Source organism: Lepidochelys kempii, chromosome 17, assembly GCF_965140265.1.
Source record: "Lepidochelys kempii isolate rLepKem1 chromosome 17, rLepKem1.hap2, whole genome shotgun sequence".
NCBI classification, from domain to species: Eukaryota; Metazoa; Chordata; order Testudines; family Cheloniidae; genus Lepidochelys; species Lepidochelys kempii.
In genome coordinates this window covers 22,834,163-22,852,722 of record NC_133272.1, presented here as the reverse complement: position 1 = coordinate 22,852,722, position 18,560 = coordinate 22,834,163, and the positions used below count along the sequence as shown (strand labels likewise).

At 46.9% G+C, this 18,560-nt stretch overlaps 1 protein-coding gene across 1 annotated transcript in view; it reads right to left on the bottom strand.

Annotated features, from left to right (window-relative positions):
* LOC140899856 (myeloperoxidase-like) overlaps positions 1-18,560 on the bottom strand; it is an 83,478-nt gene that overhangs the window by 56,016 nt on the left and 8,902 nt on the right. The window contains exon 3 of the mRNA XM_073316024.1: positions 8,421-8,514. Coding sequence (XP_073172125.1) covers positions 8,421-8,514 — 94 coding nt within the window. The remainder of the gene's footprint in view (positions 1-8,420; positions 8,515-18,560) is intronic.

Below are 18,560 nucleotides of genomic sequence, written 5' to 3'. Positions count from 1 at the left end.
GGAGGTATGTGACGGGGTGGACTAGGTCCAGAGGCCTTGCGGCCCTGCCACACCCTGCCCCAGAAAAAGACAGTAGAGAGGTCCTCCAAGTTGCCGAGAGCAGCTGTGTGGGAAGCAGCCATTCAGGGCTCAGCAGGCTGGTATAAGAAGAGCTGCAGGGCCAGTGTGAGATCAGTTCCTTGCTGGAGCTGGGGGAGTGTGGATGGTGCCTGGCTGGTGGAGGCAGTTACAGGACCCTGGACAGAGCAGTGCTGACAGAGGCCAGAGGGATGTGGAGGAATTCGGGGCTGGCTACGGGGACTCAGTCAGGACAAAGACCTGAGATAAGGATGAACTGGGGCTTCACGGAAGTGGCCCAGGAAATTGTAGAAGCAATGCTCTTTATTTAAAGGGATGTGGCAGATGGCTGCTATCTATAGGTCCCCTGGGCTGGGACCTGGAGTAGAGGGTGGGCCTGGGTCCCCCACCAGCCCCTGGGAAAGTGGCCTGGACATTGATACACCCCAGAAGGGGAACTGAACTCTATCAGAGAGGCAAAGAGTCTTCAGGGGGATATGGCCTGGGGGATATGGCCCCACACCAGGGAAAATTTTAGAGACAGTTCAAACCTGTGCACTGTGATAGGCCCTGTTGCACTGATTGAGGAGGGAGCCCAAGGATCATAGAATCATAGAATATCAGGGTTGGAAGGGACCCCAGAAGGTCCTCTAGTCCAACCCCCTGCTCAAAGCAGGACCAATTCCCAGTTAAATCATCCCAGCCAGGGCTTTGTCAAGCCTGACCTTAAAAACCTCTAAGGAAGGAGATTCTACCACCTCCCTAGGTAACCCATTCTAGTGTTTCACCACCCTCTTAGTGAAAAAGTTTTTCCTAATATCCAATCTAAACCTCCCCCACTGCAACTTGAGACCATTACTCCTCGTTCTGTCATCTGCTACCATTGAGAACAGTCTAGAGCCATCCTCTTTGGAACCCCCTTTCAGGTAGTTGAAAGCAGCTATCAAATCCCCCCTCATTCTTCTCTTCTGCAGGCTAAACAATCCCAGCTCCCTCAGCCTCTCCTCATAACTCATGTGTTCCAGACCCCTAATCATTTTTGTTGCCCTTCGCTGGACTCTCTCCAATTTATCCACATCCTTCTTGTAGTGTGGGGCCCAAAACTGGACACAGTACTCCAGATGAGGCCTCACCAATGTCGAATAGAGGGGAACGATCACGTCCCTCGATCTGCTCGCTATGCCCCTACTTATACATCCCAAAATGCCATTGGCCTTCTTGGCAGCAAGGGCACACTGCTGACTCATATCCAGCTTCTCGTCCACTGTCACCCCTAGGTCCTTTTCCGCAGAACTGCTGCCTAGCCATTCGGTCCCTAGTCTGTAGCTGTGCATTGGGTTCTTCCGTCCTAAGTGCAGGACCCTGCACTTATCCTTATTGAACCTCATCAGATTTCTTTTGGCCCAATCCTCCAATTTGTCTAGGTCCTTCTGTATCCTATCCCTCCCCTCCAGCGTATCTACCACTCCTCCCGGTTTAGTATCATCTGCAAATTTGCTGAGAGTGCAATCCACACCATCCTCCAGATCATTTATGAAGATATTGAACAAAAACCGGCCCCAGGACCGACCCTTGGGGTACTCCACTTGATACCGGCTACCAACTAGACATGGAGCCATTGATCACTACCCGTTGAGCCCGACAATCTAGCCAGCTTTCTACCCACCTTATAGTGCATTCATCCATCCCATACTTCCTTAACTTGCTGACAAGAATACTGTGGGATGGTGCTGCAAATTGAGGTACCTTACAGAGGGCACTGTGGATAGGCCCCCTGTTTAATTTTTATCTCCCATACAGACTGTGAGACTCGGTCGGAGGGCTGAGTCACCAAAGATCCATCACAAACAGAGAGAGAGTGCAGGCACATGCTCTGAGATGGGCACTCACAAAAGGTGACAGGATCAGAGGCAGAATTGGGGATGGGGCCAGAGCTGGGATCAGGGACCCTGGCGGCCAAGCTGCTGGGGGGTGGCACCTCTTGACTGGGCACAGAGGTTGAGGGAACAAGAATGGGAGGGGGCCCTTGGTGATGCCAGGCTCAGGTGCCATAGCAGACACAGCACCTGCAGCCATGGTATCAGAGAAGGAGATGTTTGCAGTTGGGCCCCCAACCAGTAGGGAAAGCAGCTGCCCCACATCAGGATGGGGTGCACCCAGCGGCTCAACACTGGCCGTTGCCTCAGTGGACCTGGAAGCCACAAACAAGGTGCCTTCTGCAGCCAGGCAGGCAGATGAACCCAAAGGCACTCCAGAAGTAAGAGCGGGGACAGCAGTCAAAGGAAGTGGGGAGAGGGAAGGAGGAGGCAGCTCTTACAGTTTTTCAGCCTAATTTTTGTCCCAACACCAACAAGTTGTATTACATTCCACATGCTTTTCATTATTATCCTGTACCTGCTAGTTCAAACAAAACATCCTCTTCCATTATCCTGTCATTCCCCCCTTGTCTGAGGAGGGGGTCTGTACCATCTCCTAGGTATGTATTTATGCAGTCACCTGAGAACTCTGGGTGTTTCTGCACCCTTCTCTCAGGTAGAATTCCCAACCAGTGATTATTAAAAGCAATCTGGGAGATTTTAATAGGCCAGAAGTGTGGTCCACAGCACAACGGGGCTAAGGCAGGCTCCCTGGGCAGCTCCTAGAAGCGGCCAGCATGTCCAGCTCCTAGGCGCAGGGGTGGCCAGGGGGTCCGCGCCCTGGAAGGACTATAGTGTCAGCGGGAGTGTGGTGAATACTAGGGCTCAACTGAAAAGGGAGAGGGGCACAAGCATGGGGGGGGAGGGGTGGTGGGACATGGATGCATGGAGCAAGGGGACTGACCGGGGTACTACGGAGGGAGAGGGGGAAAACAAACGGGCTGGAAACAGGCTGTGGGCAGGGCAGGCAAGCTAACAATCACCAAGGGACTGGGGCAGGGCAGGCAAACAAGCAAAACTCCCAAGGGCGGGGCAGGCAAACAAGCAAAACTCCCAAGGGCGGGGCAGGCAAACAAACTGCATCTACTAAGGGTCCAGGGCCAAAAGGGTAGCAAGGGGTGGGTGGGGTGGGTAGCAATGGGAAAAGGGGCAGGCTGCAGCAGGAAGGCGGGTGAGCAAGGCAGAAGGGGGGAGAGTTCACCAGCCAAAGGCTGCAGGGGAGAGGAAGCAGTGCAAGGGACGGGGGTGGCACTCGCACTCACGTGCACTTGTAACTCAGTTCGAACAGGCTGCTGCTGCAGGCCCAGGTAGTGAAAAAGGGGCAAGACCGGCAGCTTGAGTCCCGGAGTAAAGAGCGGAGGCGGGGGGGGGGGGGGGAGTAGCGGGGACAGATGGACCAGGGGGCAGGCTCCACACCACCCTCCCCGTCTCCCTACAGCAATAGTTTTCCCCACCACAAGAGCATAGTTGAAATGTTACTCAGGCCTTCAGGAGGCCCCTTCCATGGTGTCCTGCATGTTCCCCTAGCAACAGAGGCCTCCTTCCACCTCCTCAAGGCACCAGCAGGCTCCGAGGCCGCAGCACCAGCAACAGTCAGTCTGGCAACGAGCCATGAGGGACCCCTCCGGTGGTGCAGCAGCAGCAGGGGTAAGGTCCCTCACTCCTGCTCTGGGAAGCAGGCCAGCAGGTGCCACCCCGCCCCCGAGGAGCGGCAGCAACCCGGAGCCCACCAGCTGGCAAGGTCGTGGGGGGATGGGGGCGGGGGTGTCTGACCCAGCAGCTCCACACCCTCAAGAAAGTGGTAGAAGACCAGTAGATTAACCCTAGAATGATAACGGCCCTTTTCCTTTTAACTGAGAAGGGGTTAGTCCAACTAACCCCTGAGTCCAACAAAGGGCTGCCTGAGATAAGAGGTGGATTAGGGTGTTTTGGGGCCCTGGGCCAGAGCAAGTGGGGGCCCCTCCCTGCCTCTTCCCCCTGCAGTCCTGCCAGGGAGCAGAGTTGGGACTCAGAGGCTTCTCCTGTTCCCCATCAGGAGTGCCGAGGGGGGCAAGCCCCTGCACCCTGACAGGAGCACCAGGTAGGTGAAGCAGTGCAAGCCCCCAACTCTGCTCCCCAACAGGAGCGCTAGGGGAGCAGGGCACAGGGTGCCCATTTTCCCAGGGGGTCCCCAATTGGCCGGAGCCCCTGGGCATGGGTCCCTTTTGCCCAGTAGCTAATCCACCACTGCCTGAGATGTTTAAAAACCCCTCCGCCGGTGTGAGAGGGGATGGAGCTGAGCTGCTGCAGGGCTAGTGGCAGCAGAAGAAAAGCTGCTCTAGGGTGGAGAGCTGTTCTCTTCCCTATGGGGAAGCTATGTAACAGTTTGCCTGCTTAGGGCAAGGACTGGCACCCCAGGGCCAATTATTAGACCAACCACCCTCAGAGTGAGGGTAGGGAGAGTTATTCCCCTTTGTTTAGTGTGGAAATTGGTGCTTTTATTTTCTTTGTTTGCGGAGGGATGCTCCCTGGACCTGCCCCAAGGCCTGCCTGGAAAATATTGGGGAATAAGCCCCCAGGTGGGAGAGTAAACGCCATCCAGAGTGCGACTGACTTATTCCAGGCCCCCACCACCGGAGGGGGAACCACTGAGCCTGCTGAGATATAGAAGGTGCTCTGCTACATATGGTGTTAAAGTGGGAACTTGGCACAGCAAACTATTCTGGGGACAAGGTAAATCACATTCAAAATGGACAAATAATGAAGATAGTGTGCACGTCACAGCAATGCAACAAGAAGCTACCAGTGTCCAGATGGCTGCCCAACAGGAGTCGGTACAGCTACAGCAGGAGACAAATCAACAACCGATGAGCCAGGCAGCCCAGGACCAAGCCACCATGAGGTGGTGAACCCGCTGAAGGCCCTGGCTGCTCTGACACGTGGCCACAACAGGACATAATCCCTAAGAGCCAGCATTTACCTACAAAAGATGATGGTGGAGGATGTCGTGAAGGCATACCTTCTTGCATTTGAAAAATCAGCCCTATGTGAGGCCTGGCCCTGAGACCAGTGGGCCACTATCCTCCCCTCTTTCCTGTGTAGGGAGGCCCAGAAGGCCTACTATGACATGGCAGCAAAAGCTGCTTCAGACTACTCGCAGTTAAAAGCTGAGATTCTGGCAAGATCCAAGGTGACGACAGCTATAAGGGCTCAGAGGTTCCACGAGTGGCGGTACTTAGAGAGCAAAGCACAAAGGTCACAATTCTTTGACCTGATCCATCTAACGCAGAAGTAGCTGCATCCCAAGACCCACAGCACAGAGATTATAGAATTTTTAGTGCTGGACAGGTTCGTGAGAGGACTTCCATCAGACCTGTGAGGCCGTGGGTTGGCCAAAATGACCCCTCCTCTTATGATGATATGATCACACTCAGAGAGAGGTAGTTGATGGCCAGAGAACTTTCTTGGACTGCCTAGAAAGATGTGTTGGACCAAGAGACCAGTCCCAGCCCTGAAGGCCTGGACCTCTGCGTGTTCACGTAGGACTATGCTGGGGAGGAAGAACACCGAAGAGTGGCTTGAGGCCACAAAGGTACTTGTGGAAATGGGGAGAGAAGGTTGTGAGGTAGGGCCCAATAGCCCAAAGAATAGGGGATGCCCCAAGCTATGTATAGGTGTTATACTTGTGCAATCGAAGACCCATGACATGGCTGCACCTGGCCCAGGTCAGCTGACTCAGTCTCACAGCGCTCAGTCTGTGGGGCTAAAAATATCAGTGTTGGTGATTAAGTCTCGGCTCGGAGATCCTGTGGGGGGGAGGGTCTCGGAGGTGGGGCTCAGGCTGGAGCTCCAAACATTTACACTATTTTTGGCCCCGCTGCCTGTGCCCTGTGAGCTGACCCAGGCTCTGAGTCTTGGTGCCATAGGTTTGGGCTATTCCTAGACTTTACAGTTGACAAGAAGGTGTGAGTAACAGTAGGGAGAAATTAGTATTGGGAGGGGAAATTAAGTTTACATTTTGTAATGACTCAACTACTCCCAGTCTTTATTCAGGCCTAATCTGATGGTATCTAGTCTGCAAATTAATTGCAGTTCTACAGCCTCACACTGGAGTCTGTTTTTGAAGGTTTTTTTGTTGAAGAATTGCCACTTTGAGGTCTGTTATTGAGTGCCCAGAGACATTGCAGTGTTCCCCGACTGGTTTTTGACTGTTATGATTCCTGATGTCAGATTTGTGTCCATTTATTCTTTTGCGTTTGACCAATGTACATGGCAGAGGGGCATTGCTGGCACATGATGGCATATATCACCATTGGTAGATGTGCAGGTGAACAAGCCCCAGATGATGTGGTTAGGTCCTATAATGGTGTCACTTGAATAGATATGTGGACAGAGTTGGCACCAGGGTTTGTAGCAGGGTTTGGTCCCTGGGTTGGTGTAGTTGCTGGTGAGTATTTGCTTCATTTTGGGGGGCTATCTGTAAGTAAGGACTGGCCTGTCTCCCAAGGTCTGTGAGAGTGAGGGATCGTCCTTCAGGATTGGTTGTAGATCCTTGATGATGTGCTGGAGAGGTTTTAGTTGGTGTCAACTGTCTGTAATGGGCCACTCTCTTACCACTTCAAAAGTTATTTCTCCTCCTTTGATATTCTGCTGTTAACTGATTTATCTTGTTAGACTGACCTAACACTTGGCAAAGCAACCCACATCCTTTCACGTATTTATACTTCCTCCTGTATCTTTTACTTCATGCATCTGATGAAGTATGTTCTAGCCCACAAAAGCTCATGCCCAAATAAATTTGTTAGTTGCTAAGGTGCCACAAGGACGCCTCGGTTTTTTAGCTGATACAGACTAGCACAGCTACCACTGAAACATTTCATAGAGATCATCTGGGGCTGTCAAAGTCTAATTCACTTTTTAAGAAGTCTAACTTTTTTTGTTTCAAAATGCACTGGGTTAACATCCTGCTGCTGGCTGGGACTGGACATACATGAAATAGTACAAAAGGCAGGTAACTAAGTGTTGTAGAAGTTGGAGTTTCTATGACCCTTTCACCTTCAAGTCCAGGTAGAGGAAGCTACAATAGTCTAATCTGGTGATGGTAGTAGCAAGTATCACAGTGGGAAGGAATGAAGAGTCTCATTGCCAGCCAGAGGCGGACTAAAGCAACAGTAGCAAGTAATGCAGTCTGTGTGACCAGGAGCAAGGAAGATCCAGGAGGAACTCTATTCTGCACATTATCTTTCTGTTTGGACATCACTAAGCCAACACCTGTGTAAATGTGCAGCACTATCCACCTTATTCCATCCTTGCAAATGAATGGAATGTCCAGCCAGAGCAGATAAATATATCAGCTATATTTCTGCAAAAATTAATAGTATTGGAAAAACCAGATTAATGCCTAATAATGACAATTTGAATATCAGAGTTACTACCAGCTTGTGATGAATAGCACAGTCAATACTAGAGCCAGGCAAAAAATGTTTAATTCATTCACCAAAAAAAGGTTTCATTTAACTGAAATCTATTTGTTAGGTATATCTCCATATTAGAACATTATTTGATAAACTCCTCTCATAGAACTGGAAGGGACCTTGAAAGGTCAAGTCCAGTCCCCTGCCTTCACAGCAGGACTAAGTGGCCCCCTCAAGGATTGAACTCACAACCCTGGGTTTAGCAGGCCTATGCTCAAACCATTGAGCTATCCCTCTCCCATAACAGTGTTGATAAAAATATAACTGTTTCAGAAATGTTGAAACAATGTCTTGTTTTGACCTGACTTGAAATTTTTCATCTTGATTTTTTAAGGCATTTTAACAAAAGCAAAGCAGGACAACCCTCACAAAATGGCTGGGTGGGGAGCAGAAGGCGGAAGCCTTCCTTTTAACCATTAACTATCTCTGAGAAGTGCTTTTCTCCAATAATCTCAAGCTTTCCTCCAAAATTCTCCCTTGCTACAGACCAAACATGCCATATTTTCCATAGAGAGAGGGCCTCATATTTTCCAGAATGATTGAACAGAGTTGATATCGAGACTAGAAACAGCTAAACCCTTCCCTATAGAATCACTGTAGTGACTGTGAGCGATGATCCCTGGCTGCTGGTCGTTCTCACAGAGCAGTCTGGTCATGTGGTGCTGGCTCTTCTTATTTCCACTGGCTGAGCTACATTAAAAAGCTTAAAATATGTGTACTGTCCAAATATCACTTTGCATCGTAAGCAATCACTGTAGTTGCCATAGCAGTACTGTGTGATCACAAACAGGAGAGTGTTCCATGCCATTGTGGAGGGAAGAGATTAGTGCATGTGGTGTGATCCATGCTAGGAAAAAAATTCAGAACCCTGAACTATGATGTTGCCATAATAAATACATATTTGTACAAAAGAAACTCCCCAAATAACGGTATCATGTTCCCATGTTTTTTGTAAAATTGTACCCCTAGTATGGATAACATAAGGTGAACTGACCTGTCCCGTTCGTACTTGTATGCAGCATCCACCAGCTCCTTGGCTTCATCAGTGCTGCTCAGAAAGAATGGATCTGGCAGTGTCTCCAAGATATCTAGTCCAAAGAGGAAAGAGCAGGACATGAGGACAACTCCTTCCCACCAGCTCACTGCACAGACCCAAAGTGAAAGGAGCACATTTCTTCTCCTTCATGCGATAAACTTGCTGGATTAACCTTTAGGCGCTTAAAGCCAAGACTGAGGTTTTGATTGAGAAAGTTGTTCCTCTATAATTGAACCTTTTTCATGCTATGGATCTAAGAGCTAAAGAAAGGGAGACATGAAGCAAAGTTAAACTGAGGGGTACCTGGGTGAAATTGAATGGCCTGCTCATATAGGTGAGGTCACACTAAATGATCTAATGGTCCCTTCTGGCCTTATACTTTATGAATCATAGAGCTCTTGGTCCTCAAGAGGACAAGGATGTATTCCAGGAAGGAACTTAATAGGTGGCAACTTTTGGATAGCCAGCCATTCTTCAGCTCTCAACTGAAGCTGACTGTGTCTGCATTTGCTTTCTCAAGCCTCTGTTCCCACAACAAGACCTGTGGCCTGACCACCTTCCTCTCTTCCAAGTGCTTCAAAATGGATTCCTTGAGGACCTGCTCCATGATCTTTCTGGGACTGAGATGAGGCTGACCAGTCTGTAGTTCCCCAGATTCTCCTTCTTCCCTTTTTTAAAGATGGGCACTTTATTTGCCTTTTTCCAATCATCCAGGACCTCCCCCAATCGCCACGAGTTTTCAGAGATAACCGCCAATGGCTCTGCAATCACATCAGCCAACTCACTCAGCACCCTCAGATGCATGAGATCCAGACCCATGGACTTGTGCATGTCCAGCTTTTCTAAATAGTTCTTAACCTGTTCTTTCACCATTGAGGGCTGCTAACCTCCTCCCCATACTGTGATCCCAAGTGCAGCAGTCTGGGAGCTTCCCTTGTCTGTGAAGACTGAGGCAAAAAAGCATTGAGAACTTCAGCTTTTTTCGCATCATCTGTCACTAGACTGCCTCCCCCATTCAGTAAGGGTCCCACACTTTCCCTGATCATCTTGTTGCTAACATACCTGTAGAAACCCTTCTTGTTGCCCTTCACATCCCTTGCTAGCTGCAACTTTAATTGTACTTTGGCCTTCTTGATAACACCCCTGCACGCTCAAGCAATATTTTTATACTCCTCCCTAATCATCTGTCCAAGCTTCCACTTCTTGTGTTTAAACTCATGGGAGATTGTTCTGTTCAGCCAAGCTGGCAGTGGCGTCCTGTTTGAAATGGGATTACATTAACCCACTAGGGAACTACTAGTGTGCACCAGCAGCATCCACAGAAGCCATTTAGTGTGCAACACACTGATGTGCACTAGAATTCATACCCCTCTGGTGCAGTCTGACACCATGTAGACTTGTAATAGGTATCCAGGTCGCTGTTCACATCGGCAGTTCTAATATTTCCTGATGGTGGCACTATTGCATCAGCAGCGTGTAGTTTGCCTGGTCTGGCTTTCCTCTGCTTGAGCGATTCTATTTACAAAGTCCTTTGCCTCCACATCATCTGCAAATGTCTTCTGGCCTGGGAGTCCCTTAGGAAACTCTCATCTGACCTACAGGACACCTGTGAATAGCTTGCACTGGGGCCTTCTCCAATTTTGTAACCACTTCCCTAGCAATCTATTTGAAGAGCTGCATCTGGTATACACAAGTCATCTGAGGGCTGGGAACTTTTTCACAAGGAGGGTGGTGAAGCACTGGAATGCATTACCTAGGGAGGTGGTAGAATCTCCTTCCTTAGAGGTTTTTTAAGGCCCGACTTGACAAAGCCCTGGCTGGGATGATTTAGGTGGGGTTGGCCCTGCTTTGAGCAGGGGGTTGGACTAGATGACCTCCTGACGTCCCTTCCAACCCTGATATTCTATGAATTAACAGTTCAGAGCTTAAAAAAACCCAGGCTTCTGCTTTCACATTTATAATTCTGCATCTAGTCTCATCCATGGATTTATCCAGTATGTTATCCTCCTCCCCCAGCAGGTTAGGAAGTTCCCTTCTTAAACCATTTATAAACTGACTTGTCATGGAGTATTCTCATGGCTCACCACTGACCATAAGACCTTCTCTGCGTTGCCAACTCTGCAGGCAGTACAGCTGGTTCTGCCTCATTCGAGCTATTTCCCACAGACACTGACATAGAGAAAGCCCTACCAACCAACCAGTCTCCTCAATACACACCGATAACTGTGTGGGGGTTCCCCCCACCGCCTCCTGGCTTGCCAGGCGTTCTGGCATTTCAGTGTTTGCATAACAGTCTGTAAGATCCACGATCCACACTGGAAGCTGCTGGTAAAATGCTTTGGTGTGGCAATCCAGAAACACTGCCAGATCCGGGCTGCTGGCTCAGCAGGCCACTCATTCAGAGTGCAACAGCTCAAAGTTTATCAAATGCTCACAGGTTCCTGTCTCTTCTTTGTGATCAGTACCTTTGTTCTGAAGCAAAAGTGCTTTTGACTTCTTAAAGCTGCTGCCACCCAGTTGTAATATTCTTATATGAATCAAAGGATTTATTGGAACACTGCAAGTACCAACCCCAGCACACACTGGCAGGACTTCACTTCCTCCTCGCCACCTCTTCCACCCCCTTGCCCCCCAATCAGATACAGTAGCATAACATCAAAATAGACCACATTTCAGCACTGAGCTAGAGATGCAGCACTACTGGACAGACCATTATTCAGTTCCTCTCCAGCCACAAGCTACTCTCACTCGCTCCCTCGCTCCCCACTTAGTCTCCTTTCCATGCTCCCCTGGGTTCCTTTCCTAAATGCACAACCCAAATCTACCTGCTCCCATATCTTCTTACTGTTTATGTATCCCTCGCTCCCTTTCTTTCCCTGCTCTGTTGCAACCTCCCTCCTGTGTGCCATGTTCCCATCTCCCCATAGGTTCCTGTCCAGCCCTCTGCTATAGGGAGGTCATGACCTTCCCTGCACACAGCCTAGCTGCAGTCCCACTGAGAATTGATTCTCATTGTTACTAGGGTCAGTCTCTCTTCCACAGGCAAAGCCAGTGTGAACAGCTGCCCTCTTGTCTGAGGCCCATTGCCAGGAACAGGAGGTTGTGGCCGTTTTGAGTAAAGGAAAATTTACAAGTTTGAAGCTAGAAATTAAGAGATGTAGTCTCCCAATTCAATGGGTGCACTAGAACCTATCAAGCATTGCTTCCCTCCCTCTCTGCCCCACGTCCAGCCCTGCTACCCAGGGATCCCTTGGCCAAGTGGGAGTTGCCATCACAGCCCAGAGCAGGCAGGAGCTCATGGAGCAAACACCCCCACACCAGAAGAGGTGGCACAAACCTCAGCCCTCCCCCTGTGTTGCAGCTCCCTGCCAGACCAGACAAAGAGAACAGACCATCTTTCCCACCATTACCCTGCAGCTCCACTGCCTAAATCCTCACCCCTCCCTGCAGCTCCCCTGCACCCAGTGAAGCTGTTGATGGGCTCCACTAAGAGGGAGAAGTTGAGGAAGGGAGTGAGAGCTACCAAGGGTGCAGCAGCAGCTTGGTAAAGAGGTTTCCACTTTAAAAATAAAGTTCTGTTGAAGTTTGTTAATACCTTGCCTGGTTGTTCCAACAGATGGAGAATCCACAGTGACCCTTGCTAAGTTGTTAATTACTCTAACTGTAAAGAACTTATGCCTTATATCCAGTCTGAATTTGTCTAGCTTCAGCTTCCAGGAATTGGATCATGTTACACCTTTCTCTGCTAGATTGAAGAGCCCATTATTTATTATTTGTTCCCCATGTAGATAATTTCAGATGTAATCAAATCACCTCTTAACCTTCTATTTGTTAAATTAAATAGATTGAACTTCTTGAGCCTCTCCTTATAACAAAGATTTTTCTCATCCCTTTGTCATTCTCATGACTCTTCTTTGAACTCTTCAATTTATCAACATTCTTCTTGAATTGTGGACCCCAGGACTGGACACAATATTGCAGCAGCAATCGGACATAGTTGACAAATTTATATGCAGATGACACAAAGTTATTCAGGTTAGTCAAGCCCTGGAAGATTGAGATACTTCAGACAAATCTATCCAAGCTAAGTGAATGGGCAACAGAATGGCAGATGAAATTCAGTGTTAAACAATGAATAATACTCATACACCATACAAGGTTCTAAATTAATGGAATCAACTCAAGAAAGTGACCTAAGCTTCATTATATACAGCTGAATAAAACCCTTTGGCCACTATATCGCTGTGGTAAAAAAAGCAGACACAGTTGGCAACAGGTTTTGTTTCCATCCCACCATCAACCTCAGCCTGGACCAGTCCACACAGGAGATCCACTTCCTGGACACTATGGTGCTCATAAGCAATGGTCACATAAACACCACCCTATACCAGAAACCTACTGACCACTATGCCTACCTACATACCTCCAGCTTTCATCCAGACCACACCACACGATCCATTGTGTACAACCAAGCTCTATGATACAACCGCATTTGCTCCAACCCCTCACACACCAACAAACACCTACAAGATCTCTATCAAGCATTCTTACAACTATAATACCCACCTGCTGAAGTGAAGAAACAGATTGACAGAGCCAGAAGAGTACCCAGAAGTTACCTACTACAGGACAGGCCCAACAAAGAAAATAACGGAACGCCACTAGCCATCACCTTCAGCCCCCAACTAAAACCTCTCCAACGCATCATCAAGGATCTATAACCTATCCTGAAGGATGACCCATCACTCTCACAGATCTTGGGAGACAAGCCAGTCCTTGCTTACAGACAGCCCCCCAACCTGAAGCAAATACTCACCAGCATCCACACACCACACAACAAAACCACTAACCCAGGAACCTATCCTTGCAACAAAGCCCATCTATTCAGGGGACACCATCATAGGGCCTAATCACATCAGCCATGCTATCAGAGGCTCGTTCACCTGCACATCTACCAATGTGATCTATGCCATCATGTGCCAGCAATGCCCTTCTGCCATGTACATTAGCCAAACTGGACAGTCTCTACGTAAAAGAATAAATGGACACAAATCAGACATCAAGAATTATAACATTCAAAAACCAGTCGGAGAACACTTCAATCTCTTTGGTCACTCGATTACAGACCTAAAAGTGGCAATTCTTCAAAAAAACTTCAAAAGCAGACTCCAACGAGAGACAGCTGAATTGGAATTAATTTGCAAACTGGATACAATTAACTTAGGCTTGAATAAAGACTGGGAGTGGATGGGTCATTACACAAAGTAAAACTATTTCCCCATGTTTATTTCCACCCCGACTGTTCCTCACACGTTCTTGTCAACTGCTGGAAATGGCCCACCTTGATTATCACTACAAAAGGTTCCCCCCCGCCCCAGCTCTTCTGCCGGTAATAGCTCACCTTACCTGATCATTCTTGTTAGTGTGTATGGTATACCCATTGTTTCATGTTCTCTGTGTATATAAATCTCCCCATTGTATTTTCCACTGCATGCATCCGATGAAGTGAGCTGTAGCTCACAAAAGCTTATGCTCAAATAAATGTGTTAGTCTCTAAGGTGCCACAAGTCCGCCTTTTCTTTTTGCAGTTCCTTGGGGTTACCTTTCCTGCTAAAAACTGAAGAGAAGAACTTAATTACTGTAGCAGAAGAGATTTGTGATGTAAATGTTACCTCAGGCCATTGACTGAAATAGTCTATTAAAGTGATGGCATAACGGCAGTCACTTGGAGCAGTATCAAAAAGTCCTACAATGTCAGTCGCCACTTTTTCCCCATGAAGATTCAGGAAGAGGAACAGGCTGTCTTATCATGCATTTGGCAAGTGACACAGGATTTTATGAGCGCTTCAGTTTGAGAGTCTATCCCTGGCCACCAATACAGATCCCGTAGTCATTGTTTGGTTCTGACAATTCCTTGATGAGTTTTGTGCCAGGTGTAAGAGTTTTGACTGTAATTCTTCAGGCACAAGTAGCCAGTGTGTACCTCATAGCACACAGCCATCAAGCAAAAAAAGTTCATCCCGAACTCTAAAATAAGGCAACAAAACTGGGTCAAGGTTTTTAGGGTGACTGTGCCATCTCTTTGAGAAATCCCTATAGTTTTTGTTGAATTGGACACGCTGAACAAGCAGCTTGAAATCGTTCTTTTGTAACTACAGTTAGAATGCTTGTAATAAGCGCAACCACTACATCCTCATCCTCCGGTGGACCATCTGGTGAAGGCAAAGGCAGGCAAGAGACAATCAGCGACCACATTTTGGTTTCCAGCTTTATATTTTAGTTCATAAATGAGAGAGTAGTCTTGCAGACCATCAAGCAATACGATATCCCGCTCTTCCCAGTCCTTTCGTGGTGAGCAACGTCGTCAAAGGGCTGTGGTCTGTGCGCAACTTGAACGTGAGGCCCCACAGGTAAGTTCTCCATTTTTCAGTAGCCCAGACACAAGCAAGGGCTTCTTTTTCGACTGTAGAATATTTCCTCTCAGCATTACTTAGTGTCCTTGAAGCAAATGCAACCGTCCTCTCTGTGTTAGGACAGCCACAAGTCCATAATCAGAAGCATCAGTAGTTACAATTGTGGGCAATGCAGGACTGAATAGTGCAAGTACTAGACTATGTACAATCAAGTCTTTCACCATTTCAAAACTAGCTTGTGCATCCGTTGTCCACACTAAGGTTGAACTTCTCCGTAGTAATTCCCATAATGGTTGAATGACAGAAGCATAATTGGGAATGAATTTTGCATACCAGCAGGTAAGACCCAAGAAGGAACGTAAGGTTTGCAAATCTGTTGGAGAAGCATTTGAAATTGCCAGGATATGATCTGGATCAGGTTTTAGTCCAGCCTGTGAAATTGTATGCCCCAGAAAGGAGAGTTCAGTTTGTCTAAATTTGCATTTGGACCTATTGAGCTTGAGGTCTGCTTTGCTGATGCTGTTTAGTACAGTCTGCAGGTTATTGTCATGCTTCTCAGAAATATTTCCAAACACAATAATATCATCCAGATAGCACTGAACTCCATGTTTATTCTTCAGAATCAATTACCTCATTTTTTTTGAAAGGCACTTGGGGCAGATGCGAGACCGTATAGAACATGTTTAAAACAAAATAGTCCCTCGTGTAATAAATGCTGTGAGGCCTCTGCTATCTTCATGCAACATAACCCTGGTGGTATGCGCTCTGCAAATCAAGAGTAGAAAACATCTTTGCTCCACGGAGTTCTGCAAATACTTCTTCTATGTGAGGAAGAGTGTGGCTGTCAATCACAATAGCTTTATTTGGCTCCCTTAAGTCCACAAAAAGGTGAATGCCTCCACCCTTCTTCTGCGTCACTATTATAGGTGAAACCCATTCCAAAGGAGTCACTCTTCAATAATGTCCCTCTGAACAAGTTTTCTAAGTTCCTCTGAAACAGCTTCCCTGACTGAAAATGGTAAGCACCATAACTTCAGTCCATACAGGCATCACATTGTTCCACATTTTAACTTTATGCAGAAACCCATAAGCTCATCCAAGTTGCTCCTCAACCTGGCTGAATCTCAGCTGAAACTGGTGTGTGTACCACAAGGGTGCTTTGCTGAGAAAGATCAATTCGGCCATTAACTACTGTGAGATTTTAAAAAAAAAGGAAAGGAGTACTTGTGGCACCTTAGAGACTAACAAATTTATTTCAGCATAAGCTTTTGTGACCTACAGCTCATTTCATCTGATGCATGCCAATAAATCTCTGCCAAGGATAGGAGTGCCTTTGTGGACAATGTAGAACTCTGCAGTTACACAGCAATCACCAAAAGCAATTATTGCTGGCAGGCAGACATGTACTGGAATATGGTTTTTCAAATAGCACACCAAGTGAAGCTTGGGTTCAGTAAGAGGCACGTCTTTAAAGTAATCCAAATAGATGGAATCAGGTAGTATAGATACTGCTGAGCCAGTGTCCAACATTCTCTGAATAGAGTGTGATTTGCCTGGGGGTATGGCAGAAAAGTTTACAGTGCACTTTATTTGTTCTGAAATATGTGCAGTAGTGATTTTGTCCACACTCAGCACAGTAACATCTGGTATTGTAACTAGATACACCTGTTGATTGAACTGGCTGCTGCAATATACTTTAGCAAAATGCCCAATCTTTTTGCAATGATTGCACTGAGCTGCTTTTGCCAGATATCCTGTGTAGCTTGCAAGGTGTTGTGGGGATCCACAGCAAAAGCATGCTTTTACTGTATTTTGAATTTGCTGATTCGGTGGTTTTCCATTAGTTTTCCTCTTGTAATCATTTGTCTGCAGCGATAGTGAACTTTTCTGCAAAGGAGTCACAGCTTGGACTGTGTCTCCTGTATCCATGCTCATTATTTTGGATTTAGCTGTAGATGACTCAATCTGAGTAGCAATGGTTATTGCTTTTTCTAGTGTAAATTGTGGTTCTAAAAGTAAGCTCTCTCTAACATGAAGCATGGTTGTTTTCTCAATGAGCTGGTCTCTAATCATCTCATTTGCCATATTCCCAAAGTCACAAGTTACAATCAGACTCCTCAGGGAAGCAATATACTGCATTATAGTCTCCCCTGTTTTCTGCTCACGCTGGCAAAATCTGCAGCGATTAGCTACTACATTCACTTTTTGCACAGAAAAGTTCTTTAATGCAGTGAGTGCAGTCTCATATTTATCATCTGCAAGGGGGAAAGTGTAAAATATAAGCTGACCTTCTGCTCCAAGGCAGTGGATTAGCAGAGCGTGCTTTCTTACTTCATAAATATCTGTAGCAGTGATTGCAAGCAGATAAGTCTCAAACATATGGATCCAGGCAGTAAAAGCAATTGGAGGCTCACCTGGGCTTTGCAGAAAGCGTGCAGGTGGGTTCAGAGGCAGAAGATCCATCCTCACTGCCAAAATGTTGTACCAACCAGGCAAGGTACTAACAAACTTCAACAGAACTTTCTTTTTAAAGTGGAAACTTCTTTACCAAGCTGCTGCTGCACCCTTGGTAGCTCTCACTCCACTCCTCAACTTCCTCCCCGCTCCTTCCTGTTTCCTGTCCTTTCAGACTCCCAACAGCCAGTGCTCCCAGTTCTAATAATAACAAGCAGCATCTAAACACCACACCATCACTGACAATTTTTAAAGCAAGAGCTGATGATTCTCTAAAAATATGCAGTAGGAATTATTTTGGGGAAGTTCTGTGGCCTGTGTAACATAGGAGGTCATACTAGATGATCACACTGGTTCCTTCTGGCCTTGGAATCTACGAATATACAAGGCTGATTAAAGAAATAATTTAGTTTTTCAACAATGTCCTTCTCAATTTTAACTGCTCTATTTAACCCCCTGGTAAGTCCGCGGATCCACTGATTCTTTAGTGGACTTCGTGCTTCTTCTAGAGAATTTCTTGTTGTGTTTATACCTTCATCTATTTACTTTACAAAATCCATCCTAGCCCTCCTCATTTCCCTCTTACATATTGACTGCTGTAGTGCATGTTCTTGTTAGTTGGCTTGGCTGGCGCTGCATTTCCAAATCCCAAAGACTTTCTCTCTGGCTCAGATAACCTCTTGAAGACTTGAACTTTGCCATTTATTTTTCTCTTCCTGGTTCCCTTTTTGCTCAGCAGATTGCATAAGGCAACTACTGTTTTCTAAGGTAGCTAAATCTAAGGGTGTTGCTTTCTTTGCTCTTGGCGTTAGGGCTTTTCCGAAGAGCTTCCTTATTATATTAAAATCCCCTCTTCTACATTTAGTGCCACTGATAGGTTTTTTTTTTTGTACCTTATATACCTTTGACTATTAAACCATTAAATTATGTTGTGGTCATTATTACTTGCTGGCTTATTGGAAGAAGACATACATTGGGGCCTTTTGATTCATTATATTTTATATGCTGAAATAATTTGAATCAAAACTGTATACAGAGTCTGTACATCCCCCAGAAGTCTACTGAGCAATTTTTGGTCACTCAGTCATTTCTATAGAGCTTTTAATCCTAGCAGGAGTCCACGAATTTTTTTCAGTGCATAAACAGTTATGAACATAAGAATGGCAATGCTGGGTCAGACCAAAGGTCCATCTAACCCAGTATTCAGTCTTCTGACACTGGCCAATGCAAG